At 36.5% G+C, this 13,442-nt stretch overlaps 1 protein-coding gene across 1 annotated transcript; it reads left to right on the forward strand.

Moving 5' to 3' along the window:
- The first annotated feature begins 714 nt into the window (after positions 1-714).
- Positions 715-12,079, forward strand: LOC143553335 (bifunctional 3-dehydroquinate dehydratase/shikimate dehydrogenase, chloroplastic-like). Its single transcript, XM_077043355.1, has 10 exons — positions 715-1,103; positions 8,730-8,838; positions 8,917-9,141; positions 10,017-10,357; positions 10,573-10,636; positions 10,762-10,870; positions 11,040-11,189; positions 11,273-11,421; positions 11,511-11,673; positions 11,762-12,079. Exons 1-10 carry the CDS (start codon positions 904-906, stop codon positions 11,803-11,805), a joined length of 1,554 nt encoding a protein of 517 aa, XP_076899470.1. The 5' UTR covers positions 715-903; the 3' UTR covers positions 11,806-12,079.
- The last annotated feature ends 1,363 nt before the right edge of the window (positions 12,080-13,442 follow it).

The following is a 13,442-nucleotide window of genomic DNA, read 5'->3' on the forward strand; positions in this document are numbered from 1 at the left end:
GGAAGTTATACTCATATCTTAGTCGTAATTATCGTATTCTAGCCTGTGGACTCATTGGATCCAAAGCCCATACTCGGGGATCGAATCCGTGTTTCTTCACCGTGTTATTATAAATCATATACAAAAATGCGGGACTCCACATTCATTATTGTTAAAAGAGTCATAAGAGAAATAAAATATTCTTTTGGTTAAAAAAATCTGATGTTAAAAGTCGATTTGAATCCTTAAAAAGATTGAACCTAGATTACAATAAATTATCTGTCATTAATAAACTCTCGTTCCATGTAACTAACTTTTGAAAGTATATATATTTTTATATTCAAAGTTTTGAAAGTTAGTAATATTAAAAGTTTTGTTTTAAATTCTAAAAAATATTAAATATAACGCTAAAAATGCTGGCATAACTTGGATTAGAATTCAATTTAAATTGTTTATCTCAACCCTTTAGTTTTTATATATTTATTTATTAGTTTGAGTCTTAATATGCTTAGGATTTGCTTAGTTTAAACATGGAATTAGTAAATCATATTTGGCGTGCCAAGTGTTTTAAGTTTAACAGAAACGAGTTGAGACGAGTTTATCTTCCAAAATACGGTTGTTCTAATGTTCGTATTCTTGATTCAATCGTATTTTGCTGCTCGTGTACAACAAATATTAAAAGTTAAATATAAAAAAAGTCGGTTAGATATTAAGATAGATTCCCATATATTCGCAATGGGACAAACACCGATTGGAAAAGAGTCAGGAGATGTGGTAGGTGGCCATAAGCTGTGATTTAATCATTTATTGAGCCCATAACAACAAATTACAATCTTCAATTTAATCACCATACTATAAAGAATGTCACACATATATACATAACTCTCATCACTCTACCTATTAACCACCACTACAAACACATAGATGGGTTTCAAGAACAAGGTGTTGGTATGTGCTACAATAGAAAGTGAAACCAAAGAAGATATGGTGAAAGCAATGGACAGAGCAAAAGACGAAGGTGCAGATCTTGTTGAGCTTTGTATGGACTCTGTTGTTTACTTGCATATTTCGGATATTGAGCTTCTTTTTAAACAAAGAACTCTTCCTACTATTGTTTCTTTCAGGTACCTCGTGTTCTTTTACTTTACGTATTCCGGTTTTGGTTGAGTCCTGACTAGGATGACAATGAGACGGGTTTGGAATGAGTATTGGTAATCACATTCTCGTATCTGAATATGAAAATGTGTCATGTGTGTTTACTAAAAGTTATCAGTATGGTTTTTAAATATATTTAAATTCGTATATAATTTTATCTTCTAAAGATATTCGGGATATGAAAAATAAGATATAGTAGTAGATTACTCTATTATATTTATCATTTTCTTAATTTTCATAAAAATAAAATGTTTATGGGTATGTAATTATGTATGTCTCTTCAAATATTATATCCTTCAATTTTTAAAAACGAATCTCATCTAATGTTTCAGCGCGGAGTCGAGTTTATTTGTCATTCTTAATCCATAATGTCATTTTGGCAAGTCTAGAGCATCCACAGGACCACAACTTTGTTTATTTAATCCTAGGATGTCAATTGTGTTGGTTGGACGGGTTTCATGCTAAACTTTTCCACCCGAATATGACCAATGTTTCTTTTTAATGATAACTCGAACCCGTACATATTTAAATTTATGTGACTTAACCATAACCATCCTTTAAACCAGTGTATATAACCGTGTCAAAGTTGTAAATGTGTTAATCAGATTGATGAGTTATAAAATTAATAATCAAGCGGTTAATTGTATCAAGCTAAAAATTTAAACAGGGTAGGTATCACAAACCAAAATATATACAGTAGTATACAAAAATTTGGCACAACCAAATACCCTTTTTACCCTTGTGATGTAGTTTCATCCTAGTGGGATAAGACACGAAAGTCTAGGTGCAGATGCACATGGACACTGGACGACACAAGTGGTTGGTGGCTATACATCCATGTCACGTTTAACCTATAATTAGTACATTAAGTCGGCTAATTATCTTCTGATAGAATAGATATTATATATTAATCACCCAAAATTAGCTTATGTTTATCTTTCTTTTATTGTGTATATATCTTTCATATCTATTTAACTATTTTTATGAATAGTACATATTTGCATTGAATGCCTCACTTTGATTCATGTGATTTGAGGTTAAATGTGTGGATACCCCCACGGTCCACATAATAATATCTTTGGAAGCATATTTTCTCACCTCAGTTATCATAGATAGGATCATGATATCTTATCTTGCTTTGATACCAATGAGGTTTATAGTTTATTTGCGCGGCAAAATCTTTAAATCAAAATTTGAAGGTATTGAATTCAAGTTTTAACAAAAATTAAAGGTATTCAATTCAAGTTTTAACAAAAATGAATTGAGAAGTCTTGAGATAAAGTCTCTAATAATAAGATATTGACCTTAACAAATGTACAAATGTAAGATTATCTATCAATAGGCTAATAGGCTGAATAAAAGTTTTCAACCACTAAAAACCATGGATTTTTCAAGAAAAACAAAAAAAAACGTAACATTTAATGTAACATGGTACACCAAAAGTATGGGGGTGATAGGTGTGACAGAACAGAACACATCAACTTTGTGGCCTCTTCTTAGGCTGAGGGGTGTGGGGGGCGCGAGAGGGGGCGTGAGTGGGGGCGCCATCCAATAATATTGTGACGTGTGGCAGAGAGAGAAACTTGATAAGATGGGTATTGGTAGTGGTGATAGCGCCCCGGGGCATGGTGTGGAGGGGCGCGAGAGGGGGCGCGAGCGGTTTATTTTTTTATTTTTTTATAAATGTATTAAAAAAACGTATTATTAAAAAAACAAGTAATTATTTAAACAAACACACATTAATTAAAAAAACACATTAATATATAAAAAAAATTAAAGTACTAAAAAATTAAAAAAACAAATTAATTAAAAAAAATTAAAAAAACACATTAACATTATTCTTATTCTTCGGCTTCGTCTTCTTCGATCAACCTCTTCCGGATACGTTCCTTTTGTTTTTCCATCAGCATTTGGTCGACCGGATTTAGGTGGCTGAAGTCTCTTGCAAGGAAGTCCAAATCTCTCATTCTTTTTTTTTCCTTTTTGTCAACAGAGACCACCTCCAGGGTTTTGTTGAATTTATTGAGGGATTCAACAAGATCGTTGATGTTTACGGCTTCCCCCTCAGCCGGTTTTTTCCCCCTGGCGTCCCTTCCCAATGGCCGCCTCCTCGGCGGTGAAGACGTTTCCTCCCCCGCAACGTTTAGGTCGAATCCAACCCGGCAATCCGACCCGTCCGTTGTGCTGTACGCTCCAGACGAACTAGTTTTAGTCCGTTTCGGCCCTACTTCCGCATCAAGGTCCGGCGCCACCAGCTCAACCCACTTGGCACACCTTCTCAACCTCTCCCACAACTTTACACCGTCCCACGTCTTCACCGCCCCATACCTCCGCAGGCACTCCTGCTTCCACTCTTCGACAGTGAAATTATAGACCGCCAAATCGTCACTGCCACTTGGTCTCATATGACCGGCGTTCCTGTTGAACAGATTAGTAAACAAGCCGACAAATTTTCTAATTTCGGTCCACCGACCCGAAATCATATCGGGATTCCGCTCTGTACTCCCAACGAGCGAATAGAACGTCTCCCTAACCTTTGTCCAAAAGACCTTGCTCTTTTGGTAGTCGGCTGCAAAATTATGTAAATAAATTTGTAAGCCATTTAACTTTTTTATTTAACTTTTTATTTACAATCATTTTTAAAAACGTTAAAACAATTACCGCAACGCCGATCCTCAGAAATGGCTATCCAAGCCCGACACAGGGCTTCCTTCTCATCCGATGACCACGGAGTGATTTTCCGTTTCGCCCTTCCGGTCGAAGCCGAACCCGACCCGTCCGTTGCAAGTTGTTTTTTCCGGTGGACGCGTCTTCTTTGTCCCGCAGCTTCACCTTCTGGTTCCGGTTCTTGTGTCTCCGGAACTACAAAGTTAGGAGACGGTTGCATGTTGGATGGTTGAAAGCCGGATGATTGTTGCGACCCCGAATAAAACATCGGTTGTTCCGGTGCCGACCATAAATCGTCGTAAGGGTAATCTGAATCTAGGTTTGGGTACCAATTTCCAGACATGTTTTTAAAAAAAGGTTTCGAAGATAGGGTGATTTTGGGTTTTGGGTGTGGTGTGTGATATTCGTTTTGGTTGTAGTATGTGAGAATGGTTGTGTTTGATATGTATTGTGATATATGTATTGTGATATATATAGATGATTTTGTTAAAAATAAAAAAATATTTTTATTCATTATTAAAGCCTTCCAACGGCTCTTTCCCATTTCCCACAGCCACTCACGCGCGCGAGCCTCCTGGCGCCTGCCTCGTTTTCCGCTCTCGCGCCCCTCTCGCGCCCCTCTCGCGCCCCGGTGGTGTGGCTCTCGCGCCCCGGGGCGCTATCGAAGTCCCTCACGCGCCCTGACTAGCGCTCCGCACCCCTCAGCCTTAGTCCCCGCTTCCAATGTTTCTCTTCTATTGTCGGTCATCATCACATAATAACTAATTTCGGTGCTCGAGGTAATCATATTGTTATATCTTTTCGGGTTCACATGTTTGGTCCTATGGATGGAAAAATACATGAGTCTAAAGAGTCTTAAGAGCATTCCTATGGGTTTCCATACATATCTTCATTTCTAAAATTTAGAAAAAAACATCTAAATAATAATTCTAATTCATTTTCTATCTCCATACTTCATCTCTAAATTTTAGTGAAATTATATAGGAAGCCTCCAAATTTAGAGTGTTGCTACAATACTCCATTTCCAATTACCTTTCTATAAATATGTATTATAAATCAATTTATATTGAAAATGATAATAAGACAAAATAGTCAGAAGTTAATATTATAAATGAAAGAAAAAGAAAAAAAAGTATATAGATGGTAATGGAGAATGGGTTGGGGAAGGTTATTAGAAAATGATGTATAAATTAATGAATTTATGTTTTTTAGTTAAATTTTAAAGATGAAGATAAAGAACCCATTGAGAATGCTCTAACGGGTATAAACAAAATTGAAACGTATGTGCTCGAAACCTGATACATATATGCTGGGTATGGTGCTAGAATATAAATTTCTTTATAGTTTTGAGACTGGTATGAGATTAGATGATACTTGACGCGATTACCCAAAACAACATACCGGTTTACCCGAAACATACTCCTCTTAACCTTTGCCTATTAATGCTTTATTTTGGCACGTTTATATATATAAATAAAATATTTATTTTTCTTTTGAGATATGTATTATAGGTATTATATATATATATATTAAAAACCAACATTTCCTTCTCTCACTAAATATACAATTCATCAAACTATCAATTCTTAACCACTCATTTTTTTCATATATCATTTTCTTAATCATTGTTATAACAAAAAAGTACCAATACATGTACATTTATACACATAAGTGTTATTATATTTATGTTATATTAGATTCAACATAAGTATTTATGCATGTAAGTGTTATTAATATGAATACAACATACACATATGTATTATCATTTTTATCAAATTAAGTTACTTAACTATAACTTATATAACTATATGTTTAACTATAACTATTGTATTTAACACGTAATATTAAAGCCTACATCATGATCCTGATTTGAATTTGAAAACAACACCTGAATATCACAAAAATAAAATTGAGGTTAATAACCAGACTCAAATTGCACTGCCGCAACGCGCGGATAACAACCCTAGTTATTTATATTTTGTATGTTGTGAAGTATATATATAAGATTATATAGAAATTATAATGATACCATCTATTGTTAGAACACTAATATAAATTGTATTCTAATTTGTAATGGTTGTCATATTGATAAAATGTATAAAAGAATCATAATGGTAATGTGCATGAAAATCTCAACAGATATTTTTTTACAAACTAATGGATATATATATATATATATATATATATATATATATATATATATATATATATATATGACACCCGCGAGCATGCCCGATATCGGATGGATTATTACCTAACAAATATCCGACAGGAAATGGCCGGATATAAGACACGCTTTTATAAACAGGGTTGAGACTGGATTATCAGTATCCGACCCATTATCAAAATGTAACAGATTAACTCATACAAACTAGAGATTGTATAGCGTATAACGGTCATTTCATAATTGATAATTTATTCCTAAATTTCTCTCATTCATTTCTAAAACCACACTAAATATTTCATATGAGATTATGAGCTACTTTCATTATACCCGAATTAGGAGACCCGAATTAAGAGACAAACGCAGGTTATGATTAACCAATTTGGTTTCATGCCAGGACGGTCAACCACGGAAGCGATACACATATTGAGAAGATTAATGGAGAAGTATAGGGAGAAAAAGAGGGACCTACATATGGTATTCATCGACCTTGAAAAAGCTTATGACAGTGTGTCACGCAGACTAATTTGGGATAGTTTAAAAGGTAGAGGGTTACCTGGAAAGTATATAGACTTAATTAAAGATATGTATGACAGGACTAAAGCTAGTGTTCGTGCGCCGGTAGGAGATACTGATTTTTTCCCGGTGGAGATGGGACTCCACCAAGGATCGGTGTTAAGCCCATTTCTTTTCACGGTAGTCATGGATGAGCTGTCCAAGTCGATTCAGGAGCCTGTCCCATGGTGCATGCTCTTTGCGGATGATATTGTGTTAGTGGCTGAGACTAAACAAAGCTTGAACGAAAGGCTAGAGGAGTGGCGTGTAGCTTTAGAGGATAAAGGTTTAAGAATTAGTCGCTCTAAGACAGAGTACCTTTGTTGTGACTTCAGTGGTGTTGGTGATAGCGAGGACACCCAGATCACTATCGAGGACCAGGTGGTTCCGCAGATAACGAAGTTTAAATATCTAGGATCGTTTGTCCAAAGCAATGGAGAGATAGACAGTGACATAACCCACCGCATACAAGCTGGATGGTGTAGGTGGAAAGCAGCCACTGGGGTTTTGTGCGACAAGCGGTTCCCATCTAAATTTAAGGGGAAATTCTATAGACTCGCAGTTAGACCTGCAATGTTGTATGGAACAGACTGTTGGGCCATCAAGAAGACACAGGAGCGCAGGATGGAGGTGGCAGAGATGAGGATGCTGAGGTGGATGTGCGGACACACTAGATTAGATATGATTAGAAATGAGGTCTTTAGGGAAAGATTAGGAATAGTTAGCATATCAGAGAAAATAAAGGAAGGGAGATTGAGATGGTTTCGGCATGTGAAGAGGAGACCGACAACAGCGCCAGTTAGAGTAGTGGAAGCCTTCATTGTGGAAGGAAAGAGGAGTAGAGGCAGACCTAAATTGACTTGGGATGAGAGAATTAGACATGACTTGACAGAGTTGCACCTCTCTGAGGACATGGTCCAGGATAGAGATTCGTGGAGACGTAGGATTAAGGTTAGCGACTTCTAGGGGAAGGCACCTAGTTAGCTTAGCTTTCTATTTAGGGTCTAGTTGGCTAGTCTTGATCCTCGTTGTTTATGAATATTTTTTTGTTTTGATGCTGCTTTTTGTTTCTTATGCCCTTTTCTTAGTAGGTTACAGATTCCTTTCTTTTTTGGTAGTTTGTTATCTATGTATTGCTAAGTGTCTTTTGCTTGTAGGATGTATGTTTACTATTATTACCTGTATGTAGCTTTATGAGCCGGGGGTCTCTCTGGAAGCAGCCTCTCTATTCTCTCGGATAGAGGAAAGACTTGCCTACATCCCACCCTCCCCTGACCCTACCGATAGCGTGCTATGCGGGTGGGATATACAGGGCTTGATTGATTGATGTTTGATTTCATTATACCACCTAGTCTTAAAATAACTATCCTAAAAGTTGACCAGAGAAACGTTGATGTTGTAAACGAGTCAGTTAAGCCAGGCTTATATAAGCTTGACTGCGAGCCTAAAATAAGCTCGTTCAGTTAAAAGGTCCAAGATGCGCTTGCAAGTCTGCTCTAGCTCATTATTTATAATCTTTTTACATATTAAATATACATATTTATATAATAATATCGATTATACACGAACATTTGATAAAAATAACCAAATAATGTTTGCTGTTTACATGTGAATACTATTGTTGTTGCAAAAATGCATATAAGAAAGTGTAAACGTAGTTTATAAATAAATTATCAATAAACGAGTCATGCTCGACCTCTCTCATTAACTAAAAAAGCCGAGTTCAGGTCTGTCTCTACTAGTTTAGCTTAGACAATAAAAACGTCCAGAGCGGATATGCACTTTATATACTTTTACCAATGGTGGCTTTCGTTATAGAATATTGTTGGTTTGAGTCTCGTTTATAGGTGGGCATATAAATTGGTTAATCAAACCGAAATGAAAATCTAGCCGAAATTGAACCGGTTTGAAACCAATAATGTAGAAACCAGTTTGAAACTATTGGTTCGGAACCGGTTTGTATTTTTTTCCACCAAAACCGGTTAACTGAACTGAAAGCGGCCAAAACCAGGATAAAACCGTTCAAACCCCTAACCGAAACCGATTGTAACCTGGTTAAGAAACCGGTTTCAGCCCGAACCGAAACCGATCGTGAACCGGTTTTGACTTTTGTTACCAAACCGAACTGGTTTCAACCGACACGAAACGATCATTATGCATGGATATCTCACTCATGGCTTATAATTCAATGCATGTTCATCATTTTTAGGTTAAATCCGGAGAATAAATCTCACAAACAAGATTTGAAGCACAAATGGCTGCAAATTCTGAGACTCGCCATCGAACTGAACGTTGAATTCATCGAAATCGACTTCGAGGTTAGTCTAGTCTACATTATCACTACAAGGCATCTTAAATTTGATAATGTGAAGTTAGTTTTAGTACTTTACTTTCAGTTGGCTTCTTCTGATGTGATCAATGAACTAATGCGAAAACGAGACAGTAGCAAGATAATAGTATCCAGTTATGTGAAATCGAAAACCGGAGTTTGTTGCAAAGAAACACTAGGCAATTTGCTTGTAGGACTTCAATCTACTGGTGCTGATATTGTTAAAGTTGTGACCGAGGTTGCGTATATTACTGATGTTGCACCTGTTTTTCATGTCCTTACTCATTCACAGGTATCAACTTAGTCTTCTAGCAGTATTAAGATATTATTGTTTTGACTAGGCTCTAGCTCGGCTTGTTTCGAGCACTTTTTCTAAAACTCGAGATCGGCTCGTGAGTTGTTTTTTTATAGCTCGAGCTCATATTGGGTTGGTTGTAAAGTTTATATATTTTTAAAATTATTTTATACAGTTGATAAAACCTCATCCTGAGCTCAAGCTCGTGAGCAGGGCCATCCCAGACCCCATCTTGAGCTCAGGGGCTTTAGTTTTAGGGCACGGTTTCGTGGGAGCCCAAAATGTCAAAATTTGTAATTTTTTTCTACATGTCATACAATTTTTATAAAACATTAACAAGTGAAATTGAGCCAAAAAAATCTGAGAAAAAGGGCCTAATAATTTAGCAATTAGTCTTTTTATGTTTAATTGAGCCAATTTTTTTTTTTTTAAATATACACAAGCTCATTTTTATAGTTGTCTTTGGCATTCGAAATCTCGGAGGTGGCATTGCTCTTGTGCAGCACCTTAAATGAGCCAACGCTTGGTTTGAGCTCGGCTGTGCATTGTGAAATTAACACATAGAACTTCAAAAGAGTTAAATTCTAAAAAAATGCACTAGGCTCGTTAAGGCTTGATGAGCCTAGACGAGCTTTCCAAACATGGTTTGAGCCCGGGCTGGATAGCTAAACGAGCTTTAGTTGAGGCTCAGGCTCGGCTTGAGCCTAATAAGCCTCGGCTCGTTTCGAGCTTTCAATCGATCCACACATGAATGGTCTGGCTAGTTTGCAGCCCTACTTATAATTAGCAAAAATATATATTGTGTCTACCTATTCATAGCTTTAATCAACTGATTATCTGGTAACCGTAATGCTGTTGTGTTAAATTTGTAGGTTCCTGTGATTGTGAGAGCTGTTGGAGATAGAGGCCTTATAAGCCAATTATTAGGCCCGAAATACGGTGCCTTTATGGTTTGTGGTTCTTTAAGTGGAAGACCGATTCCCGGTTTACCTTCTCTGCTCAGCCTCAAGAATGTTTATAAGCTTGATAATGTGGATATGGATACAAAAGTATTTGGTGTTGTCTCAAATCCAGTAGGTCATAGCAAAGGTCCTCTGCTGCATAATCCTGCTTTCAGATATTGCGGTTTTAATGGAATTTATGTCCCGCTTCTCGTTGATAATCTTAAAGAGTTCCTTAGAGTGTATTCGTGTACAGATTTTGCTGGTTTCAGGTACTTCGTATGATTTAAATAGTGATTGTTTCTTTAGCTACTTAGTATTTTTGTATACTTGAATATAATGCTTTATAATCTTTGTTAATATTGCTATCGTGATTTATGTAGTCGAAGATGTTGATGAGTTAACTAGGTTGTTTCTGAAATATAACACTGTGTATTGACTAGGTGTTTCGAATGCGTGTATGTATTCTCTTTGATGGAACATATAGTATTGGATTGCCGCATAAGGAAGCAGCAGTAGCATGTTGTGATGAAGTTGACCCTCTTGCTAAGGTAACAAAAGTTGGATAATCTTTACTTAGTATGTTTTACTCACTTAAGTGTCTGCAATTAAATGCAAAAAGACTAAACCTTTGGTGCAAATCAACTGATTGTTCACATTCTTCACTTGTTATCAGTCAATAGGAGCTGTAAACACCATTGTTAGGCGGCCAAGTGACGGGAAGCTGGTTGGTTACAACACAGATTGTGATGCCTGCATCACTGCTATAGAAGATGCACTGCGAGGTACCGTTATATCTTATGCAATGATATGGTTTAAATTTGAATTAAACGCTCTCTAGTTTTCACATATTATTAGCACGACGCCTTTTGTTTTCTCGACTATTTTGTAATAATAGATTAGTGTTGACAATTTCTCACGATAACCAAAATAGTTTTGGTCTATCTTGAACAGAGAGGCAGAGTTTAAAGGGAGAAGTACAAAATGGATCCCCGATAAGTGGAAGATTGTTTGTATTGGTTGGAGCAGGAGGTGCAGGGAGAGCACTAGCTTTTGGAGCCAAAAGCAAAGGCGCCCATGTAGTGATATTTAACCGCAATTTTGGTAAATCCTTTTGACTAAATATGCTTGACTGTCATATATATATATATATTATATCTGAACCTTAAATAAATATTTGCTTACAGAGAGAGCGCAGTCTCTTGCACGTGCAGTCTCTGGTGAGGCTTTGCCTATCGAACAACTAGACACGTTTTGTCCCCAAAATGGAATGATTCTTGCAAACTGTTCTGCTATTGGCATGGAACCAGATGTGCACCTAACACCGGTCTCCAAGGTTCCATCTCTATATATACGTGTGTGTGTGTGCCATGGAAAGGTGCTTTCATTTGTAGTTATTGTTAACGTATGTTGTAACTTCATTAGGAAAATTTAAGATCATATGATCTAGTATTCGACGCGGTTTATACACCTAGAAACACACGGCTATTGCGAGAGGCTGTAGAGGTTGGAGTCACGGTAGTGAGCGGTGTTGAGATGTTCATTCGACAAGCTCTTGGTCAGTTCAAATTGTTCACCAATGGATTAGGTACCCATGCTTTAAAATCTATGATTTGTGGCCTGTTTATGCGTACACGCACGCTTAACATATTTTATATGTTTCTGTTATGTAACAGCCCCAGAGGACTTCATGCGCAAGGTTGTATTAGAACAGTTTTGAATTTTTGATCATCCAACCATCATGGCTACTGGCTAGGCTTTCATCAACACGCTGTAAGGTCCGGTCGAAGAGTACAAAACCACGAACGAATACATTTAAATAAGGTAGAATAACGACCTTAGTATATGTTTAATTATTAAACGTCTCAAAAGAGAATATGATTCATAATATAGAGAATGAACAAATAAAGTGTATATCGTTCATTGATGGATGTATGGTGAATGCTGGTTGCGGAGGAATTTTAGAAATTACATTTTAGAACGCGGTGATGAAATTCTTATCTATATCTATATATATGTTTCTCTTGTCATTGATGCATTTGTTGTGTGTAAAGTGAACAAAAAATCATCTCCATGCATGCATGTGGTACTATTAGTTGTTTAATGGGCGTCATTCTTACTCGATTGTTACAGTATATAAGCGTATCGTTAGCACCGATCGAGAATATATATCTTCTATAACTCTTTCTAGGGGTTTCGACACGCTATAAGATGCATCTAGCTTACCCAAAAGTGAATCTAGCTAGGTAAATTCATTTTTATGTGTTTTGAGGACATGACATTAGGGATGAGCTTGGGACAGTACCCGTACTCGTACTTGTACCCTATTGTACCCGTACTGAAAATCAATAAAATCGTGTCCCAATACCCGTACCAAATTTTTCGGTATGGTACGGGTACGAGTACGGGTATTGGTACGGGTATTTCGGGTACGGTACCCGCTTGTGTACCACTTTTCTTTTTTATATCCAAATCTCTAATAATCTTGAAACCGACATCGGTATGAGTAACAAACAACATGAATTAGTCCGGGTAATGATATGTTTACAAGTAACAAACAACATGAATTGACTTGAGTCCATGTTTTTTATGATATATAATCTAAATGATGTTGATGCTTGATGGCTGATGATGTTCGATGCTCCAACAGTTGGTTGATTGATGATGGTTGAAGTGAGAAGAAGAATGAAATATGGAGAATTAACCCTAACCGTTTTGTGAAATATTAGTATTGATTATAATGATAATGATAAGTTTGATTATTATATGGAAAATTGAATATAGAGAATTTATTTATAGATAATAAAAATTGAGAATCACATAAAAATCTTTACACATTCCAAACGAGTACAATATACCGAATGTACTCGTACCGTACCTGTACCCGATTGTACCCGTACCAAAATTCAACAAAAATGAGTACCAATACTCGTACCAAATATACTAAATCGGTACGAGTACGGGTACGCATACGGGTACGGTACGGGTACGCATACGGGTATTTGGGACAAAATGCTCATCCCTACATGACATGTTCATTAAAAGATAAAGCAAGAACATACATACATTCAATATAAACTTGACAATGTCTATAAAGTATAACGTTAGGGGTGAGCAGAAAACCGAATTAACCGAACCGAAACCGAGTTAATCGAAAAAACCGGACCGACGCATTAACCGGCGGTTAAATTTTTGTTTTTATGATAAAACGAATTTTCGGTTTCGATTATCCATTTTTAAAAAGCCGAAATTAACCGAACCGGTTGATGGTGATAAAGATTATCAAGATGATGAGGAATTGACTAAACTTTAAAGATAAATAAGATGATGAATGAAGATTGTGACAAAACTTATAAT

Source organism: Bidens hawaiensis, unplaced genomic scaffold, assembly GCF_021521415.1.
Source record: "Bidens hawaiensis isolate Kalapana, Puna unplaced genomic scaffold, B.hawaiensis_p1.1 tig00017166_1, whole genome shotgun sequence".
In the NCBI taxonomy this organism is placed as follows: Eukaryota; Viridiplantae; Streptophyta; class Magnoliopsida; order Asterales; family Asteraceae; genus Bidens; species Bidens hawaiensis.